The sequence below is a fragment of the Perna viridis genome, chromosome 8 (genome assembly GCF_037379345.1).
Source record: "Perna viridis isolate PV_CMFRI_1.1 ecotype Kerala chromosome 8, ASM3737934v1, whole genome shotgun sequence".
Lineage (NCBI taxonomy): Eukaryota > Metazoa > Mollusca > Bivalvia > Mytilida > Mytilidae > Perna > Perna viridis.
The window spans coordinates 38,749,975-38,774,423 of NC_142452.1; the positions used below are offsets into that span (position 1 = coordinate 38,749,975).

General features: G+C 33.4%; 1 protein-coding gene across 2 annotated transcripts in view; it reads right to left on the reverse strand.

The window, feature by feature from the left end:
- The window catches only part of LOC148610423 (uncharacterized), a 32,923-nt gene that overhangs the window by 5,761 nt on the left and 2,713 nt on the right, over nt 1-24,449 (reverse strand). Inside the window, exons 1-16 of one of the 2 annotated variants that reach the window (XM_088543254.1) lie at nt 22,274-22,392; nt 19,307-19,444; nt 16,348-16,416; nt 15,767-15,796; nt 14,688-14,873; nt 13,006-13,101; nt 12,135-12,255; nt 10,942-11,050; nt 10,173-10,266; nt 8,524-8,628; nt 6,845-6,959; nt 3,570-3,694; nt 2,723-2,810; nt 2,036-2,105; nt 1,177-1,244; nt 735-904 (exon numbers count right to left, since the gene is read on the reverse strand). In XM_088543254.1, the coding sequence (XP_088399380.1) occupies nt 735-904; nt 1,177-1,244; nt 2,036-2,105; nt 2,723-2,810; nt 3,570-3,694; nt 6,845-6,959; nt 8,524-8,628; nt 10,173-10,266; nt 10,942-11,050; nt 12,135-12,255; nt 13,006-13,101; nt 14,688-14,873; nt 15,767-15,796; nt 16,348-16,416; nt 19,307-19,444; nt 22,274-22,297 (1,608 nt within the window). In that variant the 5' untranslated portion in view covers nt 22,298-22,392. Of the gene's footprint in view, nt 1-734; nt 905-1,176; nt 1,245-2,035; nt 2,106-2,722; nt 2,811-3,569; nt 3,695-6,844; nt 6,960-8,523; nt 8,629-10,172; nt 10,267-10,941; nt 11,051-12,134; nt 12,256-13,005; nt 13,102-14,687; nt 14,874-15,766; nt 15,797-16,347; nt 16,417-19,306; nt 19,445-22,273; nt 22,393-24,449 lie in introns of those variants that run through there. The other variant, XM_088543253.1, reaches the window with a different exon arrangement.

The following is a 24,449-nucleotide window of genomic DNA, read 5'->3' on the forward strand; positions in this document are numbered from 1 at the left end:
GCCCACGCCGATGCCAGTGTTGTTCTTGCTTATTTTAGTTGCCAGACTTTACTTTCAGATACGAGTTTATCAAGACTCGGAAAAAAATAAACAATCCTAATCACAATGAATGAAAGATAAAAAATGCCCGGAACAGTGCACGAAAATAACCGTTTACCACCCACTACCAGGAGAGAAGTATGAACTGTCTGCTTTTACGAGACTAGAGTGGAATGGTCCACTTCAAATATTTCCTTCTTAGAAAATCTCCACAATGCATTTGTTGCCAAGTTTTTCTTAAAGTTTACAGCCAAATAAACGGCTAAAGAAACCGACAGAATGGCGTCTATGTGTTTATTTAAATTTATGAAATCTAGAGGATATGATAAAGACCTGAGAAAGCCTAATCGCATCATCAAGGTGTTTTTTTCTATGTAGATTACAAATGTGCTTGAAGAACAGCGTCCCCTTCTTAAGTATTTTAATCCTCCATTTCATAGGAGCACCACAACATGGATTTTAACAACAAAAATAATTTCTACAGAAAATTGGCAATAAAATTATTCATGTCGCGACGATTTTTTCAGGCCGGGCTAGATTGGGGAAACAAAGAATATTTTATTTTTGGCCTAGAATTGATAACCTGACAAGGAAAAATACAGTGGTTTACAGTATACCAATAGTTACCTGTAAAACCAGTGAGCAACCTTTGGCCACTACATTTTTCTTTAACCATTAAGTATACAAATACAAACCTGTATAACCAGTGAGGGACCCTTGGCCACAATCTCAGGTGGAATCTGTGTTAATGGGCAGTTCTCTATGCTCATAATCTGTAGATTTCCACACAAAACCAACTCGAATGGTAAACTGTGAAGGTCAGGATTGTCATTGATGTACAATGACTCTAAATTTTCTAAAGAACCTAAAATAAAATACACAGTTAACCAACGAAACATCTTGCATTTGCTTTTTTTAAGTTGTGATTTCCATATTTCAGAAAATTATGAAAAAATGCAAGGGGAATTTCTCTCCATGAACAGAAATATTGAACCACAATATAATAAAAAAGAGTTTTGGTTTTGGAAATACCATATAACGTACATGCAAAATGACTGTAGTATACTATTATACAGTAAAACCTTGATAAGTCAAAGTAAAAAAAGCCCAAGAAAATTGTTTGATTTATTCTATTACCTATTTCTGCAGGAAGGGAAGTGAGATTATTTTCTCCAGCACCAAGGTACTCCAACTTTGACAGGCATCTAAAATTAGAACAAATACAATTTGATGAGAATAATAAACTAGATTCTATAAAGAGCATAAATTATTCATCTTGCTTGATTAGCCCAATTATAATTTCTGTAAAAGTGTCCATATATTTTTTTTTTTATAAAAATTCCAGAGGCCATTACCTAAGGAACAATCGTATCAACTTTTGTTGAATTCTGTCCAGTAGTTTCTGAGTAGAAGATTTTTTAAATTAATAATATTAAAATAGTGAAATAACATCAAAATAGGACAATAACTCTGATATGGCTTCACAGATGTATACGAAAATTTGACCACTGATCAATCTTTTACCCCATTAAAATTTGGTTAAAACAAAGGGTTAAGGAGATATATATGCTATTTGAACCCTAATTCTATTTTTAGTAAGGTCAGTTCAATGTCCATTGTTAGAAGAACAACAAATTACAAAACTCTAAAATTCTGCTATTGATTTAACAGTTTAGGAGGACCTGGACATGAACATTATTTGCATTACCTCCCTTAGTAAGAGACTTTGTATAGTTCCAATATCTTCATGTTCACAAAATCAAGTTTCTAAAATACAATGCATAATGGTTTTGAAGAAGCTTCACTGAATACTGGTGTACAACACAGTGAACCTCACAAGGCCCAAGGAACTGATTTGGTTCTATTACTACTGTTTCAAGAAAGGGGAATGTCCATAAAACAAAAAAAGATATATTCTTATTGAGCCTTAGTGGTTCAGTTATTAATTAAGAAATATTCTGATTTTTGCTTGATTCCAAAATTTAGGGGTACTTACCCAATAGCTCTAGGTAAACTGGTCAGTTGGTTAGATTGTACCACCAATCTGGTTAATTCTTGTAACTGACCTGAAAATCAAATAATAATTAATTACATGCATTCCCAACATAAAGTTTCACATGTAGTCATGTTAAGTAAATCCCCACTCTTACAGGAAACTGATATTGGACACAACAAAAAATAACTAACAATATATGCCCCATCTATAAAAAGCCACACACCAAATTTGAAATCCATTGTGAGTTGGGATAATTGAAAGGAAATTTTTACAAACAAACGGACATGGTGATTTCCAATGTACCATATAGTGGGTATTTTTCAGGATATGCTAATTTTGATGTATTTTAAAATATTTACCCAGTGCACTAATCAGCATTTGCCAAAATCTTGTGTAAAACTTTTTGCCTCAAATTTGTCAAATTTTACATCCGCCATACAGTACCAGCAGACTTATTGAGTAGGGGTGTAAACAGCTATTTAGAAAATATCACATAAACAACCTTCAGATCAAGGCTTCAAGATTTATACCATATTCATGAAGAACTGACTTTTCTAAACATGGGTCTTAAATTCAATTTGTTGCCAGTCTAGATTAAAGAATCAGGATTTTCATTTTCTTGCTATTCCACAGGATTACAAAAGATATTATATTTTCAACGCTTCTGCATTCTGAAATAACAGTTACCTATTTCTTGAGGTAGTGATTCTAGTTTATTCTCCTCTAAGTCCAAAACTCTAAGTCTCTTCAGATTGCCAATACTTGGAGGTAATCTCTGCAGTAAAAACAAAATTGTATAATTTTGAAAGAAACCAATGATGTAAAAGTCTTATTTAGAATAGAGTATAAGTCATGGTGTGCTTGTTAGCTTTGCACTTAATTTTCATTACAAATTCTATAATGGTTTTTAAGGTAAAAAATAAGAATGCATCTCTGCAAATACATGAAAAAAAAATCTTATTTGATTGCTAATTGAATTAACTTTTAAATATACCCATTGTTCACATACAAAAATTTGCTTAACTTTTCTAAATTGCTCACATTAAACAGGTCAGACAATTATGTGGATACTGACATTGGTTGGATAGCATTTCAAGTAGCTAAATAATAATTTGCACAAGACATTAAGGGAATGTTAATTTTTCCTACTCCGTTGATCTAACTAGTTTTCTAGATCATCTGACGGGTGAAATCATACAACCTCCAGAAATTTCTAATTTAGACCAAACTTCTCACTCAAGTTGTATTTTTTTTATAAATCACAATTTTTGTGCATGTATCATTTTAACAAAATTGGCTTAATCACATCATCCTATCAATCATGGACAAAATGTACCATCTATCATAATATCAGGGATGATTTTCCGAGATCTACAAACGAAGAGGGAATTTGCAAAATTGGCAGTAAATATACAGTAAAAAAAGAATTGTAATGGTAAAATCCGGATTTGAAACAGTGGCATTTTGCCAAAAAGCAGAAAAAAAATAATCTCTGTAATACATATTCATATACATAACATACATGAATAATTACCTTCAATAAATTATTACTAAGCGTCAGAACTTCTAGTTTCTCTAAGTTCTGTATGTCATCAGGAACTCGAGTTAGTTGATTGGTTCCTAGGTTTAGCTCTACCATGTTGACCCATGTACCAATGTCTACAAATTATGTGAACAAGTATTTAGTGGCCAAATTCAAAAATTAAAAAGGAACTAAATACAAATAAAATATGATAAAACAAAGAAAGGTATGCTAACATTTTTGGCCTGAGAGCCTTCTTTGAGGCCGAAAGGAAACTATAAAAGCCTATTGGAATGTTTTAGTGAAATCAAGCACATATTTCTGTGGGGAAAAATGATGTTCCTCGTATGTTAAAGAACCCTGCTGTGGTATTCGATAGGAGTAAGAACCTTTGCGCTCCGCCACAGGAGACTAAATTGCCCAACCCTACCCATCCCCCCTTTTATCTTGTGGCAATCAAAACTTGTCGACCCCGTTATCCTTGTGTCCCATCCCTTTTATCATTTAATGTTTCATGTTCATTTTATCATCCCTTTCATGTTCATTGCCTGAATATAGCTGAAATATTGCTGCTCAGGCGTTAAACCCTAACAAACAAACAAACAAACTGTGGGTAAAATGCAAATCAGGATATTGCTGCTCGGGTGTTAAACCCTAACAAACAAACTGTGGGTAAAATGCAAATCAGGATATTGCTGCTCGGGTGTTAAACCCTAACAAACAAACAAACTGTGGGTAAAATGCAAATCGGGATATTGCTGCTCGGGCGTTAAACCCCAACAAACAAACAAACTGTGGTTAAAATGCAAATCAGGATATTGCTGCTCGGGCGTTAAACCCTAACAAACAAACAAACAAACTGTGGGTAAAATGCAAATCGGGATATTGCTGCTCGGGCGTTAAACCCCAACAAACAAACAAACTGTGGGTAAAATGCAAATCAGGATATTGCTGCTCGGGCGTTAAACCCTAACAAACAAACAAACAAACTGTGGGTAAAATGCAAATCGGGATATTGCTGCTCGGGCGTTCAACCCTAACAAACAAACAAACAAACTGTGGGTAAAATGCAAATCGGGATATTGCTGCTCGGGCGTCAAACCCTAACAAACAAACAAACAAACTGTGGGTAAAATGCAAATCGGGATATTGCTGCTCGGGCGTTAAACCCCAACAAACAAACAAACAAACTGTGGGTAAAATGCAAATCGGGATATTGCTGCTCGGGCGTTAAACCCCAACAAACAAACAAACAAACTGTGGGTAAAATGCAAATCGGGATATTGCTGCTCGGGCGTTAAACCCCAACAAACAAACAAACAAACTGTGGGTAAAATGCAAATCAGGATATTGCTGCTCGGGCGTTAAACCCTAACAAACAAACAAACTGTGGGTAAAATGCAAATCAGGATATTGCTGCTCGGGTGTTAAACCCTAACAAACAAACAAACTGTGGGTAAAATGCAAATCAGGATATTGCTGCTCGGGCGTTAAACCCCAACAAACAAACAAACAAACTGTGGGTAAAATGCAAATCAGGATATTGCTGCTCGGGCGTTAAACCCCAACAAACAAACAAACAAACTGTGGGTAAAATGCAAATCGGGATATTGCTGCTCGGGCGTTAAACCCTAACAAACAAACAAACTGTGGGTAAAATGCAAATCAGGATATTGCTGCTCAGGTGTTAAACCCTAACAAACAAACAAACTGTGGGTAAAATGCAAATCGGGATATTGCTGCTCGGGCGTTAAACCCTAACAAACAAACAAACAAACTGTGGGTAAAATGCAAATCAGGATATTGCTGCTCGGGCGTTAAACCCTAACAAACAAACAAACAAACTGTGGTTAAAATGCAAATCAGGATATTGCTGCTCAGGTGTTAAACCCTAACAAACAAACAAACTGTGGGTAAAATGCAAATCAGGATATTGCTGCTCGGGCGTTAAACCCTAACAAACAAACAAACTGTGGGTAAAATGCAAATCGGGATATTGCTGCTCGGGCGTTAAACCCCAACAAACAAACAAACAAACTGTGGGTAAAATGCAAATCGGGATATTGCTGCTCGGGCGTTAAACCCCAACAAACAAACAAACAAACTGTGGGTAAAATGCAAATCGGGATATTGCTGCTCGGGCGTTAAACCCCAACAAACAAACAAACAAACTGTGGGTAAAATGCAAATCGGGATATTGCTGCTCGGGCGTTAAACCCCAACAAACAAACAAACAAACTGTGGGTAAAATGCAAATCAGGATATTGCTGCTCGGGCGTTAAACCCTAACAAACAAACAAACTGTGGGTAAAATGCAAATCAGGATATTGCTGCTCGGGCGTTAAACCCTAACAAACAAACAAACAAACTGTGGGTAAAATGCAAATCAGGATATTGCTGCTCGGGCGTTAAACCCTAACAAACAAACAAACAAACTGTGGGTAAAATGCAAATCAGGATATTGCTGCTCGGGCGTTAAACCCTAACAAACAAACAAACTGTGGGTAAAATGCAAATCAGGATATTGCTGCTCGGGTGTTAAACCCTAACAAACAAACAAACTGTGGGTAAAATGCAAATCGGGATATTGCTGCTCGGGCGTTAAACCCTAACAAACAAACAAACAAACTGTGGGTAAAATGCAAATCAGGATATTGCTGCTCGGGCGTTAAACCCTAACAAACAAACAAACAAACTGTGGGTAAAATGCAAATCAGGATATTGCTGCTCGGGTGTTAAACCCTAACAAACAAACAAACTGTGGGTAAAATGCAAATCAGGATATTGCTGCTCGGGCGTTAAACCCTAACAAACAAACAAACTGTGGGTAAAATGCAAATCAGGATATTGCTGCTCGGGCGTTAAACCCTAACAAACAAACAAACAAACTGTGGGTAAAATGCAAATTGGGATATTGCTGCTCGGGTGTTAAACCCTAACAAACAAACAAACAAACTGTGGTTAAAATGCAAATCAGGATATTGCTGCTCGGGCGTTAAACCCCAACAAACAAACAAACAAACTGTGGGTAAAATGCAAATCGGGATATTGCTGCTCGGGCGTTAAACCCTAACAAACAAACAAACTGTGGGTAAAATGCAAATCAGGATATTGCTGCTCGGGCGTTAAACCCTAACAAACAAACAAACAAACTGTGGGTAAAATGCAAATCAGGATATCAAGTGTAATTGATTGCATAAAAAGGAGATATGACATCATTACCCACTGCCAATTTTACAGAAATCCACCATGTATCTCAAATAATATGCAAATGCAGGTTAATATACCTAATGGCAAGAACGTTAACTGGTTGTCCTTCATATTGAGCTTTGTTAAACTGGCCGCTCGAGAAAATATTCCAAGTGGAATCTTGTTTATCTGGTTATGTTCCATGTTAATAGACTGAAAGTAAACCACAATAATTAGACAATCCTACTGTAAATATACTAATTTTCACGAAATTGATTTATAACATAATATGACACTAATACTTTTTGAACTGCAAAAATTGATACCCGCAAGTTTCTATGTTCACTTCTGGAAATCTGTGAAAAATTAGAAACCGCAAAAATTAAAACATTCCTAGTAGTACATATTGACAAAGTGTAGTTTTAGTAGTATTTATGAAAATGAGTTGTAAAATCTTAAACTTTGGTGTCAATTTACAATGGTATTATGGAGATTTCACAATTTATAGAGTATAATTTGAAGTCAATATCTGTAGAAACCAAGCTGAAATTGTAGCATAGGAATTAACAGGTCTCAGATGTATAGAACTTGGAATTAGTCAGTATGGAACATTTACCAATACATTCTCTACCTAAAATAGTGAACCCACAGAAAAAAACTTACCCTACTAATTGAGTCTGATTATCTCCCTTAAAGAATTTTGAGAATTGTTGCAGATTGCTTGTTGGTTCAACTTGAAAATTTGATACTCCATTTTACGAAACAAGTATTTTTTATTTTAGTCCATGGACTGAATTCCTATGTTGCCTTTATTGCAATAATAATAACAGTACCGGCTACTTTTGTTTAAATCATCAAAGCTGTCTAAATACAATTTTCACTAATACTGTGAAAGTATTTTAATTGTGGATACCAATTTTCATGGAATAGTGAAAAAAAGCAAGTTCGTGGATTCATGAATTTGTAGATTTGAGGTTTTTAGTATACACATCAATGGAAATATCCTTTTCAATGGGAACCAAATTCTGTGTTTTCGCCAACCCACAAAAGAGTAATCAAGGGAACCAAGGTTATAGCGGTAATCAAAAGAATGCAATCCAGGGACAAAGACCAGACATGGAAAACAGACATACACAACAAAGAACATAAAGTAACTCAAATCATACATACAAAGTAGCAAAAGTGAATGAGCAACTCGGACTCACTAAAAACTGGGGGCATGGACCAGGTGTACTGGTAGGGTAAGCGTCCTCTGCTTTTCTAGAAACACCCGCCGAGTTGCTCAAAAAAAGTCAAGTCTGAGGTAGGCAAACAAGGAAAGGAAAACGATGACCCATTGAATAAATCAGTTTTCATGGTGCTGATGGATACACCATAATGATCCACAAGTTCATGATGACGACCATGAAACCGAAAACCATGAAAATTGGTTACCCATGAACAATAGTACTTTCACAATAGCTTCAATGCAAATTTATACTATCATGTATAATCCTTTAGTATATACAATCAGCTGAAATTCTATGCCTTTCTTTCATTGTTTACTAACACAATACAATGGGGAACAAAATTTTATTATTTTGATTTGATAAATAGTACTGCAACACATTTAAAGTATTTGCATGTAAATGAACATAGATTTATAACAACATGGCATTATGTAATTCCGAACATAACAAATGTTGGATTGCTCTCAAAATTAAGAATCTTATAATCACTGAAATTTTGAATAAAATGACTAAATTGCAATAATTACTGACTTAAAAAATATACTTACAAAAACGGAACAAAATTGTGCAGGTCCTCCAGACGGATAGGACTGGAAAGCATTCCGTGACAATGTTATGGAATTCAATCGAGTCAAATTTGACAAAAGCCCTTCCTGTAAAAAAAAAGTTACGTAATTTTGAAAATTTAAGACAGCCATAAAGCAATATATAAGTACCATACATAACACATGAAAATTACTTATAAAAGTAAACTATTCGAATGATGTGTTCAATCAGATCTAATATGGAACACACAAATACAACAATGTCAAAAGCAAATACATGTAGATGTCAAGACTAAATACATGTAGTAGGAATTTGAAAAAAAAAATAATACAAGATAATACTTAAATGAGTGGAAGGTCCTGAACTTTTTTGAATTTTTTAATCAATGGTCCACTTAAAAAAATCAAAAGACTATAATAAAGTGTTAATTAAAACAGATGAAGTTCGAGAGTAAATAAAATTTTCAAAGGTCCTCTGTCAGGAATTAAGAGTCCCAGACCTTGGACTAGAATTTAATTTGAGCCACAAGTTAAACCACTTTACAATTTTGCTGTCAAGTTTGAAAAACATACTTTTAATGCTACAGCTAAAAAATAAGGGTTGATAGCAATGGGGTACATTCTTCATAAAGAAGGCACTTAGGCTCCAGCACCAAATAAAACATACTCATATTCTTTACTTTTAAAGACAATTTTACCAGGTCAACAAAGTGGAAAATGTCCAAAATCATACGTAAAGAAATGAAACGGTAAAATCTGGATTTGAAAAATTTGAATTTTATTTTTAAATGGGAAGAATATAATGTCTGTACTTTCATGGCAACTCTAATCAAAGATTTGAAATTTTATGCCATAACAATTCTTCAGCTTTAATTTTTTCTATAATCAGGTGGTGCTAGAATCAGATCTTCAACCAGTAGCCAGAGGGAAAAGAGCAAACTTCATGTTACAGGTATAAAATATATCTCGCTATTATATTTTTTATTTCAGATAGTATTTTAATACATTAAAAAACTTAAATCCAAAAGAATTGAGATGATTAAAACTGTTTTGCCTAAAATAATTGCTCGTCTTTCCAAAGGGCAAAGGAACTTTGCACTCCTCCCTTTCTGAGTAGCTTAGGCACAATTCAAACAGTACTTATAAAAGAAAACATAAATTCACCGTACAATTAATTGCAGCATATTGAAAATTTTTTATAAACAGAATAGTGATGATAGTAGAGAATTGACAACATAGCAGGGCTAGAAATCTGCAAGCTAATGTCTATTCAAACTTTATGATATAAACAGTCATCGAATGTGACGTAGTCGTTGCCAACAGACCATATGGAATCTCACCTCAGAAGCAACAGGTAGCTACGACTAATAACTGCAAAATTAAGTGTTATTACATCACAGGATAACAAGTGTGACGCACAAGGGTAAATTAATTCATTATATCCCTTCTTCAGACCAGGGATATAAAAATGAGAATAAACAGAATCCACAGTATGTGAAAAATAAGGTCATCTGGCTTGACTGACAACAGAATGACCCTGAATTTCATATCCTGCACAGTCGAATCATCAAGACTGAGTAGACGGTAGCCTTTATAAAATAAGGACTGCTTACTTGTTTTTCTCTATATCATTTTAAAGCAAAAAAACTTACTGGTAACTGTGAAATCTTGTTTCCTTCTAAATTGAACTCATCCATTAAAACACAATTCGCTAAGGACTTTGGAATACTACTTAAATTATTGTACCTGAAAAAAAGAAAGTGTAAATAATTGGTTTTAGTTTTCTTTTATTTAAATGCTTGATTAAATGGTTCATGGTAGGGACACGAAATGATGAATCCACATGCTATTTTACTATGAAGTATTCAAATACCACTCTATGTAAAAAATCAGGCAGTGAGTGATACATGCCCATACATGCCAACCCTATCACTTTAAATGGTAGACTACCAATTTCATGCAATTTCCTACCAATTTCAAAAATTACTTACCACATTCTTCATATACATCTTTTATAAATTTTTTCAATAATCCAACAGTGTTTACGTCGAGCAAAATGTTATTTATCGGTAATCTGTAATTTTTCCCATTGATTTTGTTGACAAATATTTTTCCTTCTTTTGAAAATATCCATCAAAACATCGGGAATGATTGTGACCTACTTTATAGATGTTTTAATGGCAATGACATCACACACCAACAGCAGAAAATAGAATAATAATTACTTTCAACTTTGAAACTGATGATATCATTTGGAATATCTCGACAAGCGCATGAGCGTGAGTTGAGATGTACCAAATGATATTGTTGGTAACAAAATCAAAAGTAAGTATCTTTAAAAAGACTTTTGGTGTTACAAGTACAGGTATCTTTAAGCTAGAATACATTTATATTTAAATCAACTAGATCTAATTTACCTACCTTAAACCTAATCGTGATAAATTTTTCATGTTTCCTATTGTTTCTGGAATATCCACAAGCTCATTATGTTGGAGATCTAGAGAACTCAGATTAACACAGTTACCAATTTCTGTGGAGAAAAAGTAAAAGTAATACAGATTTAAAGAATTTCTAAGGATTAGTAAGTTGTAATATGTAACAGAACTATGTTTATACAAGTATCACAACAGTTTGGTATATCATGTACATGTAATTTTGATAACCTTATCAACATATGTACCTTTTGCACATTCTAGACATGCGATTAGTCCTATCGACACTTAGCTATAATCAAATGAATTCCAAGAGTAATCAAGGGAACCAAGGTTCTAGCTGTATTCAAAGAGTAATCAAGGGAACCAAGGTTCTAGCAGTATTCAAAGAGTAATCAAGGGAACCAAGGTTCTAGCGGTATTCAAAGTGTAATCAAGGGAACCAAGGTTCCTGCAGTAATCAATGAGTAATCAAGGGAACCAAGGTTCTAGCGGTATTCAAAGAGTAATCAAGGGAACCAAGGTTCTAGCGGTATTCAAAGAGTAATCAAGGGAACCAAGGTTCTAGCAGTAATCAACGAGTAATCAAGGGAACCAAGGTTATAGCAGTAATCAAAAGAATGTAATCCAGGAACAAAGACCAGACATGGAAAACAAACATACACAACAGAGAACATGAAGTAACTAAAATCATACATACAAAGTAACAAAAGTAAATGATCAACTCGGACTCCACTAAAAACTAGGAGCATGGACCAGGTACACCGGTAGGGCAAGTGTCCTCTTGCTTTTCTTGAAACATCCAGAAATAAATCATAGAAACTCCAGTTTATCATTGTTTCATCACAGGTTGGCCATGTTATCTTCGTTTTACCATGAGCTGGCCATTTTTTTTTAATTCACTGTAAGGCCATAACCTTTATTTTATTATCATGAACTTTACAAAAGAATCACTGAAGTCTTCACTATGCTTTATTAAATATAGTTAGATATTCCTTCACACTACTGGAATAAATTGAAATGTATTTATAATAAATAAACACGGGAAAAGACACTTCAATTTGTTTACATGATTATTAAATATTGGTGGTAGGTAATTCAGACCCAAGCAACACTTATCATATCCTGTACTCCTCGTACAGTAAAGAAAATTAAGCATCAATTTATCAACAATAAACTTACCTTCTGGTAGATGTTCCAAGTGATTATGTGAAATGTCAAAGGTCACTAAATTAACTAATTGTCCTATTCCTTGTGGAAGCTTCGATATTTTATTTTCTCGTAAACTTAAAATAGTTAAATTCTGAAAATAAAAAGTATGGTTCAATCAATATATGTACATGGTACTTTGTATATAAAAAGAAATTCTGTGCTAAATTGCAGGCAATGTCTACTTCATATTAAGATATTGAAGTCTTTCCTCTTTCCTACTAAGACTGTTTTATTTCGAAAAGTCCTGTCAATTCAAATTAAGAAAATACAATGTAAATTAACAATTATTAATATGTGAAACCACTGATGAATTGTTAGTAACTCACTGACAGCCAAATTAATTGCTGGGAAAACCCTTTCCCTACTAAAATCACCTCAACACATGAGACCAGGAGGTAAATATTCTAAATTGACCAATCAGATAGCTTGAAATCAGAAATAAAAGTTAAAACTCAGAGATTTGACAAAGGATAAAGAGATGAAATCACCTATCTTATTTTCCTTGACCTTACAACACAACATACACTTGACTGATTGAATATAGTTTAACTTTGTATGGTAGATATTTCATGCATTTCAAGGCAAGAATGCTTGACAAATCAAACAGACTCTGTCGAACAATCTGAGCCATATCTTTATCGTGCTACCAAACAGAAGCTACAGTCAGCAAATAGGCATGGTGGAGAAGCAGTAACTACCAATTATTTTTTATGTTATTGGTGTGATTAGGCCAGGGGGTCGAACCCATGACCTCCTGCATTCAAAGCTAACACACTACCAAGAGATGACACAGGCAGTACCGTCAACTGGAAGATATTTTATTAAACTATACTCAACATACTGTTAAATTTCTAATGGCATCGTCTACATGTCTGATTCTATTGAATCTAAGAAACAATGTCGTCAACGACTGTAACCTATATACTACTTCTGGAATCTGAAATTAAAAAAAAAAAAAACGAAAAAACGATTACCCATAAATATAGTAGCAAGGTAAACTCATACATAAACTATTTTTTTTATACTTCTTGTTGTAACTACAGGTATCAGACTTTTTAACATTTTGTGAATCATGTCCTTTTGGTCAAGTGAAAGAAAATTCTACTTGTTCGAATTGAAAAATAGGCTGTCCTTCAGTTAATGCATGTCAAAATATACATAAAATTTTATCCTCATAACTGCAAGAATTATTCATTTTCTATTTCTCCCAATTGTTATTTTACCTGTCCCAGGCAATAACGATAGGCACTCTTACAAAGAAAGAAAACCCAAGTCTGTTATTCAGTGGTGCTTCACTTTTAGGTGCCTTGTAAAAATTGCATTTGTAGGGTTTAAATTACTGATCGATTTCCCAAAAATCCCTTACATGTACATTCCATCATTTTGTCTTGGAGTCATGAAATATGCTTGTAAAACTAATGAACTTTTTAATTGTCCACTTTCTGCATGGAACTATCTATAGAATACAAATGTTTACTGTGTAAACTCCACTAAGAAAAGCTGTATATCAATATTATTTCATCTCATAAACATATTTATGGATACTTATTTTCCAGAATGACTAATGGATCTGCATTTGTTTTCTTCCTCTTTACCAGACACAACTCACCACGTTGCACAGCAGAAGTCTTGCAAGAAACAGGAACTATTCACCCTTCAGGAGGACCTGAGTTTACATTTGTTTTTTCCCAAGAGATTTGGGCTGCTTTTGTGTATATTTATTGTTTTTTCTGTTTATATGCTCACAGACATGTTTTAGCACAAGAATTTATACTCTATGATATCCCCCTTTTTCACTGTCACTTAGGCTTTTTTATTCAAGAAATAATTCATGGGGAGTATGGTGATGTACTCATTTACACATGGGCTGGATCCTTTTATTTGATTATTTCATACCAAGAGTTAGCAAGGTATAAAATAAGAATATAAAGGCCAAACTGTTTGTACCAGTAAACGAGTACAACACCATACCTAACATGAATTATTTTTACTCTAATATGACTAAAAGACTATTTCTGCATCTGAATCGCCAAGGAGTAGATGTATGATATTGTTCAACATTTATAGGAAGTCATATTAGAATTTCTTTTCTGTCAGACTGAACAATTAAATGTAATGAACTTGTAAATGAATTCAAAGTCATACAATTAAGTGAAGTATAACAATTAACATGTGCACCTATTTTTACTCATGAAGAAAATGGCACAAACATAATGACAGAGAAACAGACGAACAGACTGTAAATCTAAACATAAGCCAACATTGTTCGTAGATATTTGACCTTAATTTAAGGAGGTAGACCTAGGGTAAGAGACACAACTCTTTTAAATCAGTGATATGTCTGCATCATATTCAATTTCACCAAAGCCTTTTAAGCTTTCCTTAGAAACAGAATGAAATCAGTCCAAATTACTTTGATGCTTACATCTTATTGTTGTAAAATGGTAAATACAAACGTTCAATGATTTGTAAGAGTTGCATCCCATACCCTAGGTCTACCTCCTTGATTTTAAAAAAACATACCTCATTTAGCCTATTATGTCTGAGATCTAGCACACGAATCAGTTTCAGATTTTCTAGAGAGTCCGGTAAATTTGTTAACGAATTTTCACTTAATCCTAGTTTCAATAAATTAGTTAAGTATCCTATTTCTGATGGCAATGTCCCTAGTTTATTTCCATACAGATAGAACTCCTGAAGCTGAGTAAGCTGCAAAAGAAAACATATTTAGACATCAGTTGGATGTTAAAAAACACCATGACTGATATAAATGAAATGTCTGAAATGTCAAATCTTAGTTTTTTCAATCTCTTTACAGACATTTGTGCATAAGCTGATTATTGCATGAGGTGGTCAGTTCTTCAAGAAAGTAGGGAAAAACTAACGTGTATTTGGTCTCACTGAAGTTTACTGTAAACTGCATGATTTTCCAGGACAATCACATATCTCTTTTTATGAAAAGATGAAAAAATCATGAAAATAAATTATCAGGAATTTTTATCATACAATGTACATGTATATGACAAAATATGTAATTTTAGCAAGTTGTTTTCCTGAAAGTGCATTAATACATCTGGTACATTATTATGCAAGTAATATTCATGCAATTAAAATTAAGATATATACTCAATTAAAGAGAGTCTGAGTCATTTTGGTTCATTTGTACTTTTTCAAGAAACAGTATTCCATTTAAGTACCAGTCCATATTAAATTCAGAAACTGCCTATGGTAAGGTGATTCATAGTGTAGAAAAACCCATGGATCAGACGGTGCTATTTTGGTCTACCTATGCCATATTATTAAGAGACAATAGCCCTTTCTGTATTTAGATCTGTACTTTTGAGAAAACAAAACTTCAATCTTCCATTAAAGAAAAACCATATCAAACCAAATCAAGAATGATAACTCTTGCAAAGTTCTAATATCATGTACAGTCTGTATAAATTTTATCCCAAAAGCACAACCCTCAAATGAAAAACTAAGACTGTCATCAATAACGATTTCAGAACAAGAAATAAAACTGAATTCAGTGGGTTTTTGACAAGCATGAATCACCTCCTGTCTGATTTTAATAGAGACTGATACTTAAAATATGAACTAACCTCCTTCAATGAACTTGGAATTGTAGTGATCTAAAAAAGAAATGAAATTACATATATTACGTATATTTATAATCATTCCAAAGGTCCTTGTGACATTAGCAATTAATCAGATATTGTCAGGCTTAGATTTCATAAAAATATGTGAAGTTGAGAACTTCCTTATATCCTGAGTTTCCCTTCAATTCTTCGATTTCAGGGGATCTAGCAGGTTGAAATTTTATTTGAGGAAGGATCTGAGGAAAAAATCAAATAGGGATATTTTATGAAACCAAGCCCTGTTCTAGAAAATTTTTTCGATCAACATAAACAAGAAAGGGTGTCAAATTCTGAAAATTTCACATGAACAAATGTAATAAATGCCTTAGAAAATGTAGTTTGGTCCAGTAAAATTTAAACAAGAACTGATGATATGAAGAGACCGTCCCATCAATTTTAGTGTTCCAAAAAAAGCATTCTTCAAAGAAAACAGGGAATTTTTTGTACAAGTGCATGACTCAGAATATATTTTCTAAGTTTCACATGGGAAACAGAAATTTACTAAAATTTTTGGAGCACTGTATGTACTAGTATACTGGACTTACCTGTGACTTGCTCAGGTCTAGTCTCTTGGCTTCTTCTTCTTTACATTTCTTGAATTCTTTGGCAACATCCTACAAAAATGAATCATTTATTTTAGCTGTACATGTAGGTAAAAAATTACATACGGTAAACATACTAATTTTCAAAGTGGACAGAAAATCACGAAAAATAGTCGAGGCAAAATAGATTTTTAACAACATATACAATTTTTTTACCGCTAATATGTTTTCTTGACAGAATCCATGAAAATTAGCAACAGCAAAAATCAATACGTTTACAGCATTTAATTTTTTTTTTACTTTATTAAAAAAATCTGGATATGATATGATTTTGTAAAATGTATGATTGTACATCAGTATTTTTACTTCTAAAACTTAACACATGTACATTGTAATTACTTTTAAAATCAGAAACTTGACACATGTAATTACTTTTTTAATCAGAAACTTGACACATGTAATTAGTTTTTTAAATCAGAAACTTGACACGTGTAATTATTTTTTAAATCAGTACAATGACATAAGCAGTTGGTTTTCAGCCACACAGCAAGGATATGCAAATATAAAACAAATACTTCACTTTAAAACATGTTAACAGGAAATCATGCAATGGTTTTAAATTCTGAGTACATGTACAGTATAAAAACATCTTTTACAGTGGATAAATATTTTGAGTTTACCAAAGTTTACAAGTTCAATGACCTAAAACAGATGTACTAGTACCAGATATTACAACTACTAAACAGCTGTTCACAAATCATTAGTTTCAATGTTTCATTAGTTACAAAATGTACATGCATCTTTATGATTGCATGTATTTTTATTTATATATGATCATACATGTATATCACATGAAAAGAAAAATGACCCATTTACTACATATAATGAGAATAGGTATGGTGAATATTAGTGGTGTTCTGATGATCGGTTTAAGTCGCAAATCAGTTGGTTTAGGTCAGCGATGGCGATAATCGATTGGAAAGTTGCTCAATCGATTGCCGTCGCAAATTTCCGGATTTCTGTTAGTTCCACTCCCGATCCGTAACCGCATTTAAAATTAGTAAAAACATGGCTGACGACAACAACAACGTGGTTGTTGTGGATGAAAATGAGAAAGATAATAACGATATTGAAGTTTCGATGGAAACTGATCCAGATTTAGAAAAAATATCTTTGCATACCAGCCTCATCTGTATCTAGTGAAAGGGTGTTTAGCTTAGCTGGGCAGGTTGTAAGCAAAAAGAGAGCAAGAATGCACTCATCAAATGTAGACATGCTAATTTTTCTGAGGAAAAACATGGAGAGATATTGGAAGTGAAAGGAAATTTTGCAGAAGAGTGATAACATTCTAGTCATTCTATATGTTTATGTTAATTAATTTTATTTTGTTTATTGTCATGCTAAAGAGAAAATGACATTTATGAGGGTTGTTATTAAACATATTTACAGTATCATGTATTACTTGCAAACATGTATTGAATATTGACTACCAACTGCAATACTGCATAAGTGGTGTTACAACAACCAGGAACTGACTATTCTTCTGGATTGTTCACTCAAATTTTAAGTGTTCATTGTGTCGTCCGTCCGTCTGTTTGTCCTACATTTGTATCCACAACTCCTCCTAGCCTACTGAATTGAATTTGATGAAACTTTCAGAGAATGCCCATGATGTCATTGGGCACCTCCTATTTTAGAATTTCATCTGACCAATTTTTGGGGTTTCCAATAGCAAAACATGGACATTGCCATTCATTGTGATAGGGAGTAACAGTATGCCATCCACAACTCCTCCTAAACTACTAAATGGAATTTGATGAAACTTTTAGAGAATCTTTATTTTATAATATGCTGTTGTTCACTTCCTATTTTAGATTTTGATCTGACTAACAGTTGGGGTTACCCATACCAAAACATGGACTTTGCCATTCATTGTGATAGGGGATACCAGTATGCCATCCGCAATTACTTCTAAACCACTGAATGGAATTTAATGAAACTTTCAGGGAATCTTTATTACAAAATTCCATAGTGCACCTGCGAATTAAATTTTGATCTTGCCAACTGTTGGGCGAAGTGCCACTGATGAATCTGGTGACTTTCTCCAGAAGTCAAAACAAGTGTCAAGGTGTTCATATTTTTTTTTGCAATGATCTTTATCAACCTCTGTATTTACTAAGTGTATTTGGGTAACTTGGTAAATTTAAAATGTAAAACAGTGCTCTAAGACATATCCAATAGGCAATAGCTTTACAATCTGTTTCATACAGTTAGCTTTATAGACTTATAAAGTATGTAGTTTTGTTTTTTTTATACAAAAAAGGCCAAGCCATAAAGAGGCCTATTGGACATGTTTCATCCTCTGTGTTAATGACCCATGCAATGCATTCAGGACTCATCAGTTAGAAATGCACCATTAACTAGAGTCAACCAAATAAAAGAAGTGTAACAGAGTTAGTAGTAACATGCAACCGAACAGGGCATGCAAAAAAACTTTATAAAGACACAGTAGTTTTTTTTTTTTTATTTTTAAGTGCATTCTGCATTAAAACTGAGATTTAATCAAATTTTGCTAAAGTCTTCTTTAAGTAAATACTTCTATGTGCATGTTAAAATTATATTTTTGGGGGTTTATTGAAATTTGAAAGACATTTTAAAAACTACTGTGACTTTAAACAAAAGAAATACACAATAACAGCCAGCAAATGTGTGCAAACCAAGTTTTCTATTATGACTAACAATTTAACCGATAGAGAGAGATAATCGGTCGATTGAGGCCAACCAATAGTAATAGATAATCGGTTGGTGTTTTCAACCGATTGCACAACACTAGTGAATATGTCAAAGTGACAACAACCCCACAGGGATGAACTGGTCTACAACGAATGAAGAGGTAACCCTCATACCACAAAGCAGGCTGCAGCTAAAATTTTACTCAAAGAAAGTACATCAATACACTCACTAAATCAGCTTTCAGAGTAGCTTTCTTGACAGTTGGCTTTGGATTTTTTTGTCCAGGAGTTTTAACAGTGACCTCCTTCTGCCTTATAGGATCAATAGAACCAATACTCCCAGAACTAGACTTCTTGTCATGTGGATGCTGAAAATAAGCAGAAAAACAAGTATTATCGAGAGAAAAATAAATCTCCAGTTCATGATTTCACAAAAACCTATTATGAAATATATCATATATTACAATAAAACATGAGAAGAACATATTAAGATGTAAAAACTTACATTTGATCAAACAACAGCAACTTGTAAAACTGACTTAAGAAGTGTTTGACTCATCAGACTATCTGCTGTTCTGTATAAGACAATGTTATAGGATTTTTCTAAATTTTTGGTTTACATGGAAAAACTCTTAATGAAGGTGAACTTTCCCATACTTCACAAATCCTTGAAAAAATTCAAGATTTCCACTTGCCAAAGGGAAAGTGGGGCATACCCGTTAATAAACAGCTTTCCAACACAAAAATTGCACTAAAAAAAGTACCAGGTGATGGGAAAGTGGAATCATAGAACACTGCAAGTGATTCATATATACTGTGAAACCCATTTTAACCAAAACCTGACTACACCAAAAACCTGCCTAAGACAGACATGTTCTGAAGTTAATTCATATCTCGGTTAAAATGTAATCTGAATCGAACACCTGTCTCAACCAGTGAAATTCTACAGTCTAAATAGAATTCAATATAGGCAGGTTTTACTGTATTACATGAACATGCATGTACAATGTATGTGGTTATATTACACAGGAATTCCACCACATAAATCAGGAGTTCAAGTTTACTTTCAAGAGTGAAAAGTTCTTTTTTAACATCCTTAATGCTGGGATGATTTAACAAGTTATACAAACAAAGCGGATATTGACAAAATCAGAAGTAAACATACAGTAAAAAAAAAGAATCGTAATGGTAAAATCCGGATTTGAAAGAGTGGAATTCAGCTAAAAAGCGGAAAAAAATCATCCCTGTTAATGAAAATTTCTCAATAAGAGTAAAGGTAAATAAAGTAGGTCCTAGGTACGTATGTATACAAAAATGATATTTTAGAGTTCTTGCATTGGAAATTGAAGGGTCCAATTTCTTGGACCTGTACTTATTTGAATCCCTATAAATATACAACTAACATGTACACATGTACAACACCCATTTCAGCAAATTTTAAAGAAAGAACCACTAACATTATACAATGTGCTTGAAGATAAATAGCACATGCCACAATTTTAAATAAAAAATATATGTACAATTATGCTTCAGTAACTCATTTTAGCCAATGACGAATGATTTCAAGAAATGACGCCATTTTTCAACACAATTTGCATGTTAAAAAGAAAAAAAAACAAGTCTTGGAATCTTATACATGTACATGAAGTGATACCAAAGGCCTGTCAGCCCGCCCAAAGGAAATGTCCAGTTAAAGTATCTTTGGTACAGTAATAATTTAGCAAATTTTATATTGCATGTACATGTGTAATGATCACTGGTAAACAAACAGATCTACTCAGCCATTTTTCCTACACTAAAAAATATACTAAGATGAAAAAGAATTTCTTCTTGAAAAAAAATGTAGTCATACACAACTCAATGTAGTTCTATCCACCATATGGCGCAAAAAAATTAAGTTAATTATCACTGGAAATAAAGAACAATAACTCTGTCAAAAATTTTGGCACAAAGCCAGGAACTAGTAAAAAAAAGTAATGGTAAAAAATTCAACCAGTAAAACTATTATTTTAGAATTGGATCAGTCAAATTCCAGACAGATTCTACCACCTAGTGCCTCTGTAGATTTTGCTTTGTGTAACTAGAAAGGTTGAAGAGTTCCGATTGCACTTGTAAAATGTTTGGTAAAAGCAAAAGCTCCTCTGCAATTACTGTACATGTATCAAACACAAGTTGTAGACTTAACTGTAATTGGTATTCCCCGGAGATGTGAGAATTCAAAATGCAATACAGACGCAAACTTAAGGAGGTAGACCTAAGGTAAGGGACACAACACTTGCAAATCATTGGTACGTTTGTATTCAGTATTATACATCAATGTAACTTGGACCAATTTCATTCTGTTTCAAATGAAAGCTTGATAGGCTTAGGTGAAATTGAATATGATTCAAACATATCACTGATTTCAAGAGTTAAATCCTTTACCCGGGGTGGATCTAGGATTTGATTTTAGGGCGGGGCATTAATTGAATTAAATGCAGTGCAAAGCAAGGCAAAACAAATTTTTGGGGTGAAACTTTTTTTTTCTTACCGATTTAGAGGGGGGGCGTACACCGGGTACCCAAGTCCTTGGATCCACCTGTTCACCCTAACTCTACCTCCTTAATAATTGTTCATCTACCATGTGAAAAAAAACTCTGTTCCTTGGCAACACACAACAAAGTGTACAGGTCTGTACAGTGTACTCCCCTCAACAGAACTGAAGTACTCAGTACATGTTACAAGATATAAAACATACAACAAAGTGTACATATACAGGTCTGAACAGTATACTTCCCAGAACTGAACTGAAGTACCAATAAATGTAACAAGGTATAAAACCTTAACAATACGTGTAAGATGACTAGTTGGAATCATTTACATATTTTCTCCAAATGGACATTTATGAACATTTCCCAAGAACACAATGTGTGTGGATCAGATGACAGTGGTATATACATGTATGTTTTAACATTAGTACTTGTAATTGTTGTGCATAGACAAATAATGCATCTTATTGTACATGTATTATTGTTGGATTTTCCATTTCAGGAAAATCCCAGTGTTTTTCACTGTAATATTACATGTATATTATATATATATATATACATGTACATTCTAAGTAATGGAAGATTAAATAGAATGGGGGAATGACCTGCATGGTCATCAACTGATACATGTACATGTACACAATGTAGGTGTACATGTAGTTGTATTACCTGTACATGTATTGCAAAATACATGTATCCACTGATGCTAACCACTATGCATTTAGAGGCTGACCTTAAATTGTTTTAATCTATCCCTGCATCACCATAAGGAAATAATAATTCTTCCTGTAATGATGCTTAACACTGATTGGAAATCATGTGCTCAAATAGGATACGCTGTTTTTCCTGGTAAGCATTTTTTTTCAAAATAGATCAAATTCTAAGTAAATATTAATTTCATCAACTTTATAGTATCACGACATGCAAGTTTATGTAGGACAAGTAAATTTAGGGTAAAGATTAATATCAGTTCACTCTCAAACACTTGATATACTTAGGACTTTTACAAATTTAAGGAGACTTTGTACCAGTTTCAAGTATATACATGTCATGTATATGTTCTTGCAAAATAATATGAATCATGTGATGACTCCTGCAAGGGTACAAGTAAACATACATGTATATGCTTATCAGATGTAAGTCTAGTCAATACACATACAGGGTACAGTGCATCAGTGCATCAAGATCCTCAGTAACAACCCAAAATTGATCTTCCAACCATAATTGATATTCCGATTCAATACGTCAATTAGCTACAGTGAAAGTCAAAATTGTAGTAATAACAATAATTTTGTTTTTTTTTTTTAAATCTAAAACAGGTTGACCCCTGAACAGCTGGGGCAAGTACATGTATGGACATTCTAGCTTGATACAGCTTCAAATTTGGGTGGGGTAAAGTGATGATGACCCTTTCATTCTGGAGAGGGGACTGGCACTATTTTGGAAATATTCTGGCCTGAAAAAGCTGAATATAATATTGTAGCATACACTACACTCAAATGGAATGGTTCTGTAATACCCAGATTCCACCTAGCCAACACTGACTATTCGCATATTGTAATAGTCGTAAAATTCAATGAGCCATAACAGGAAATTCATTGAAAGATACAATGTATTCTGTTTCTGTTTCTCAGGTGTATATCCTTCATTAATTCGGAGCACTCCAGTTAGCATAAAAATTTAGTCATGTCACTTAAAATTTGGTACATCCTAATTTTTTTTTATTTTGTACATGTTTATTATTCTTTTATGTATAATTTTTTTATTACAGTGTTTTAGCTAGGATTTGAAAAAGGAGGGGCGCAGGGAAGAGGGCACTTTAATGCGTTGCATGTTTTTTTTTCAACAAAAAAGGGACATTGATTTTGTATGTTTGTGTTAAGTCAGTAATTTGTATTCTTATTGCTTACCTGCCAACTTTTGAAAATGAAAGTTGCATCATAATTTGCAAACTGAGTAAATTTGACAGCATAATTAATATATGCATGACACCCTTATTGTATTGAAAGACCTTCTCAGATGACCAAGTGCTTTTAGAAAACAGATACATCTTATATTTCACACAAATATAGTGGTGAATGAGCTGGAATGGTATTACTGAAGCCATATGTTCCCCTGTGAAAGAGTTAAGAATTCAGTTTCAGTATATCAGATTGTTGTGTTGACTAAATTTGTCAATGTTCTTAAAGTGGGGCAGCATGTTGACCCCTATTCGTGATAAGGGCAAGTGATTCTTTACTATGAGGTGAAATGTTGCATGAAATGTTACAAATATTCAATATTGCTCCAATTAAATAACAAAATCTTCAGTAAGTAGAAGGAATATCATTTCCTATAACTATTGCAATTACAACTTATGGAAAATATCCTTTACTGTTGAAGATACGGAAAATTTTTAAAATATTGAAATTATAAGGGAGGTAACTGACATTTTGCATAAACAAACATGTGCAACATGCAACTGTTTACACCGGTAGTTCTTCAAAATTTAGACCTTCACAACTAAAGAAGTATTGCGATTATCTAAATAAAACCTTCATTTTCCAGAACTCCTATTTTATATCTTAGCTTCACGTTCATACCACATTTTTCTTTTCACCAAAACAAACACAAAAAAAGTATTTTTCACAAGTAACCTACCAAATAATTCATTATTTTCAAATTAACCTATCACACCATTTTCGTTTTTTAAATATAATTGACTAAAAGCTTCAGTTTCTCATTTTTACCTCTTCCGGGTGTCTGCTACAATTTATTTCAGATCGATCCATCCAAAGGGGAAAAAGTAGTATGATAAATAAGTAGAAAGGTCATGGAATCTCATTATCTGCTGCACGATAATTTT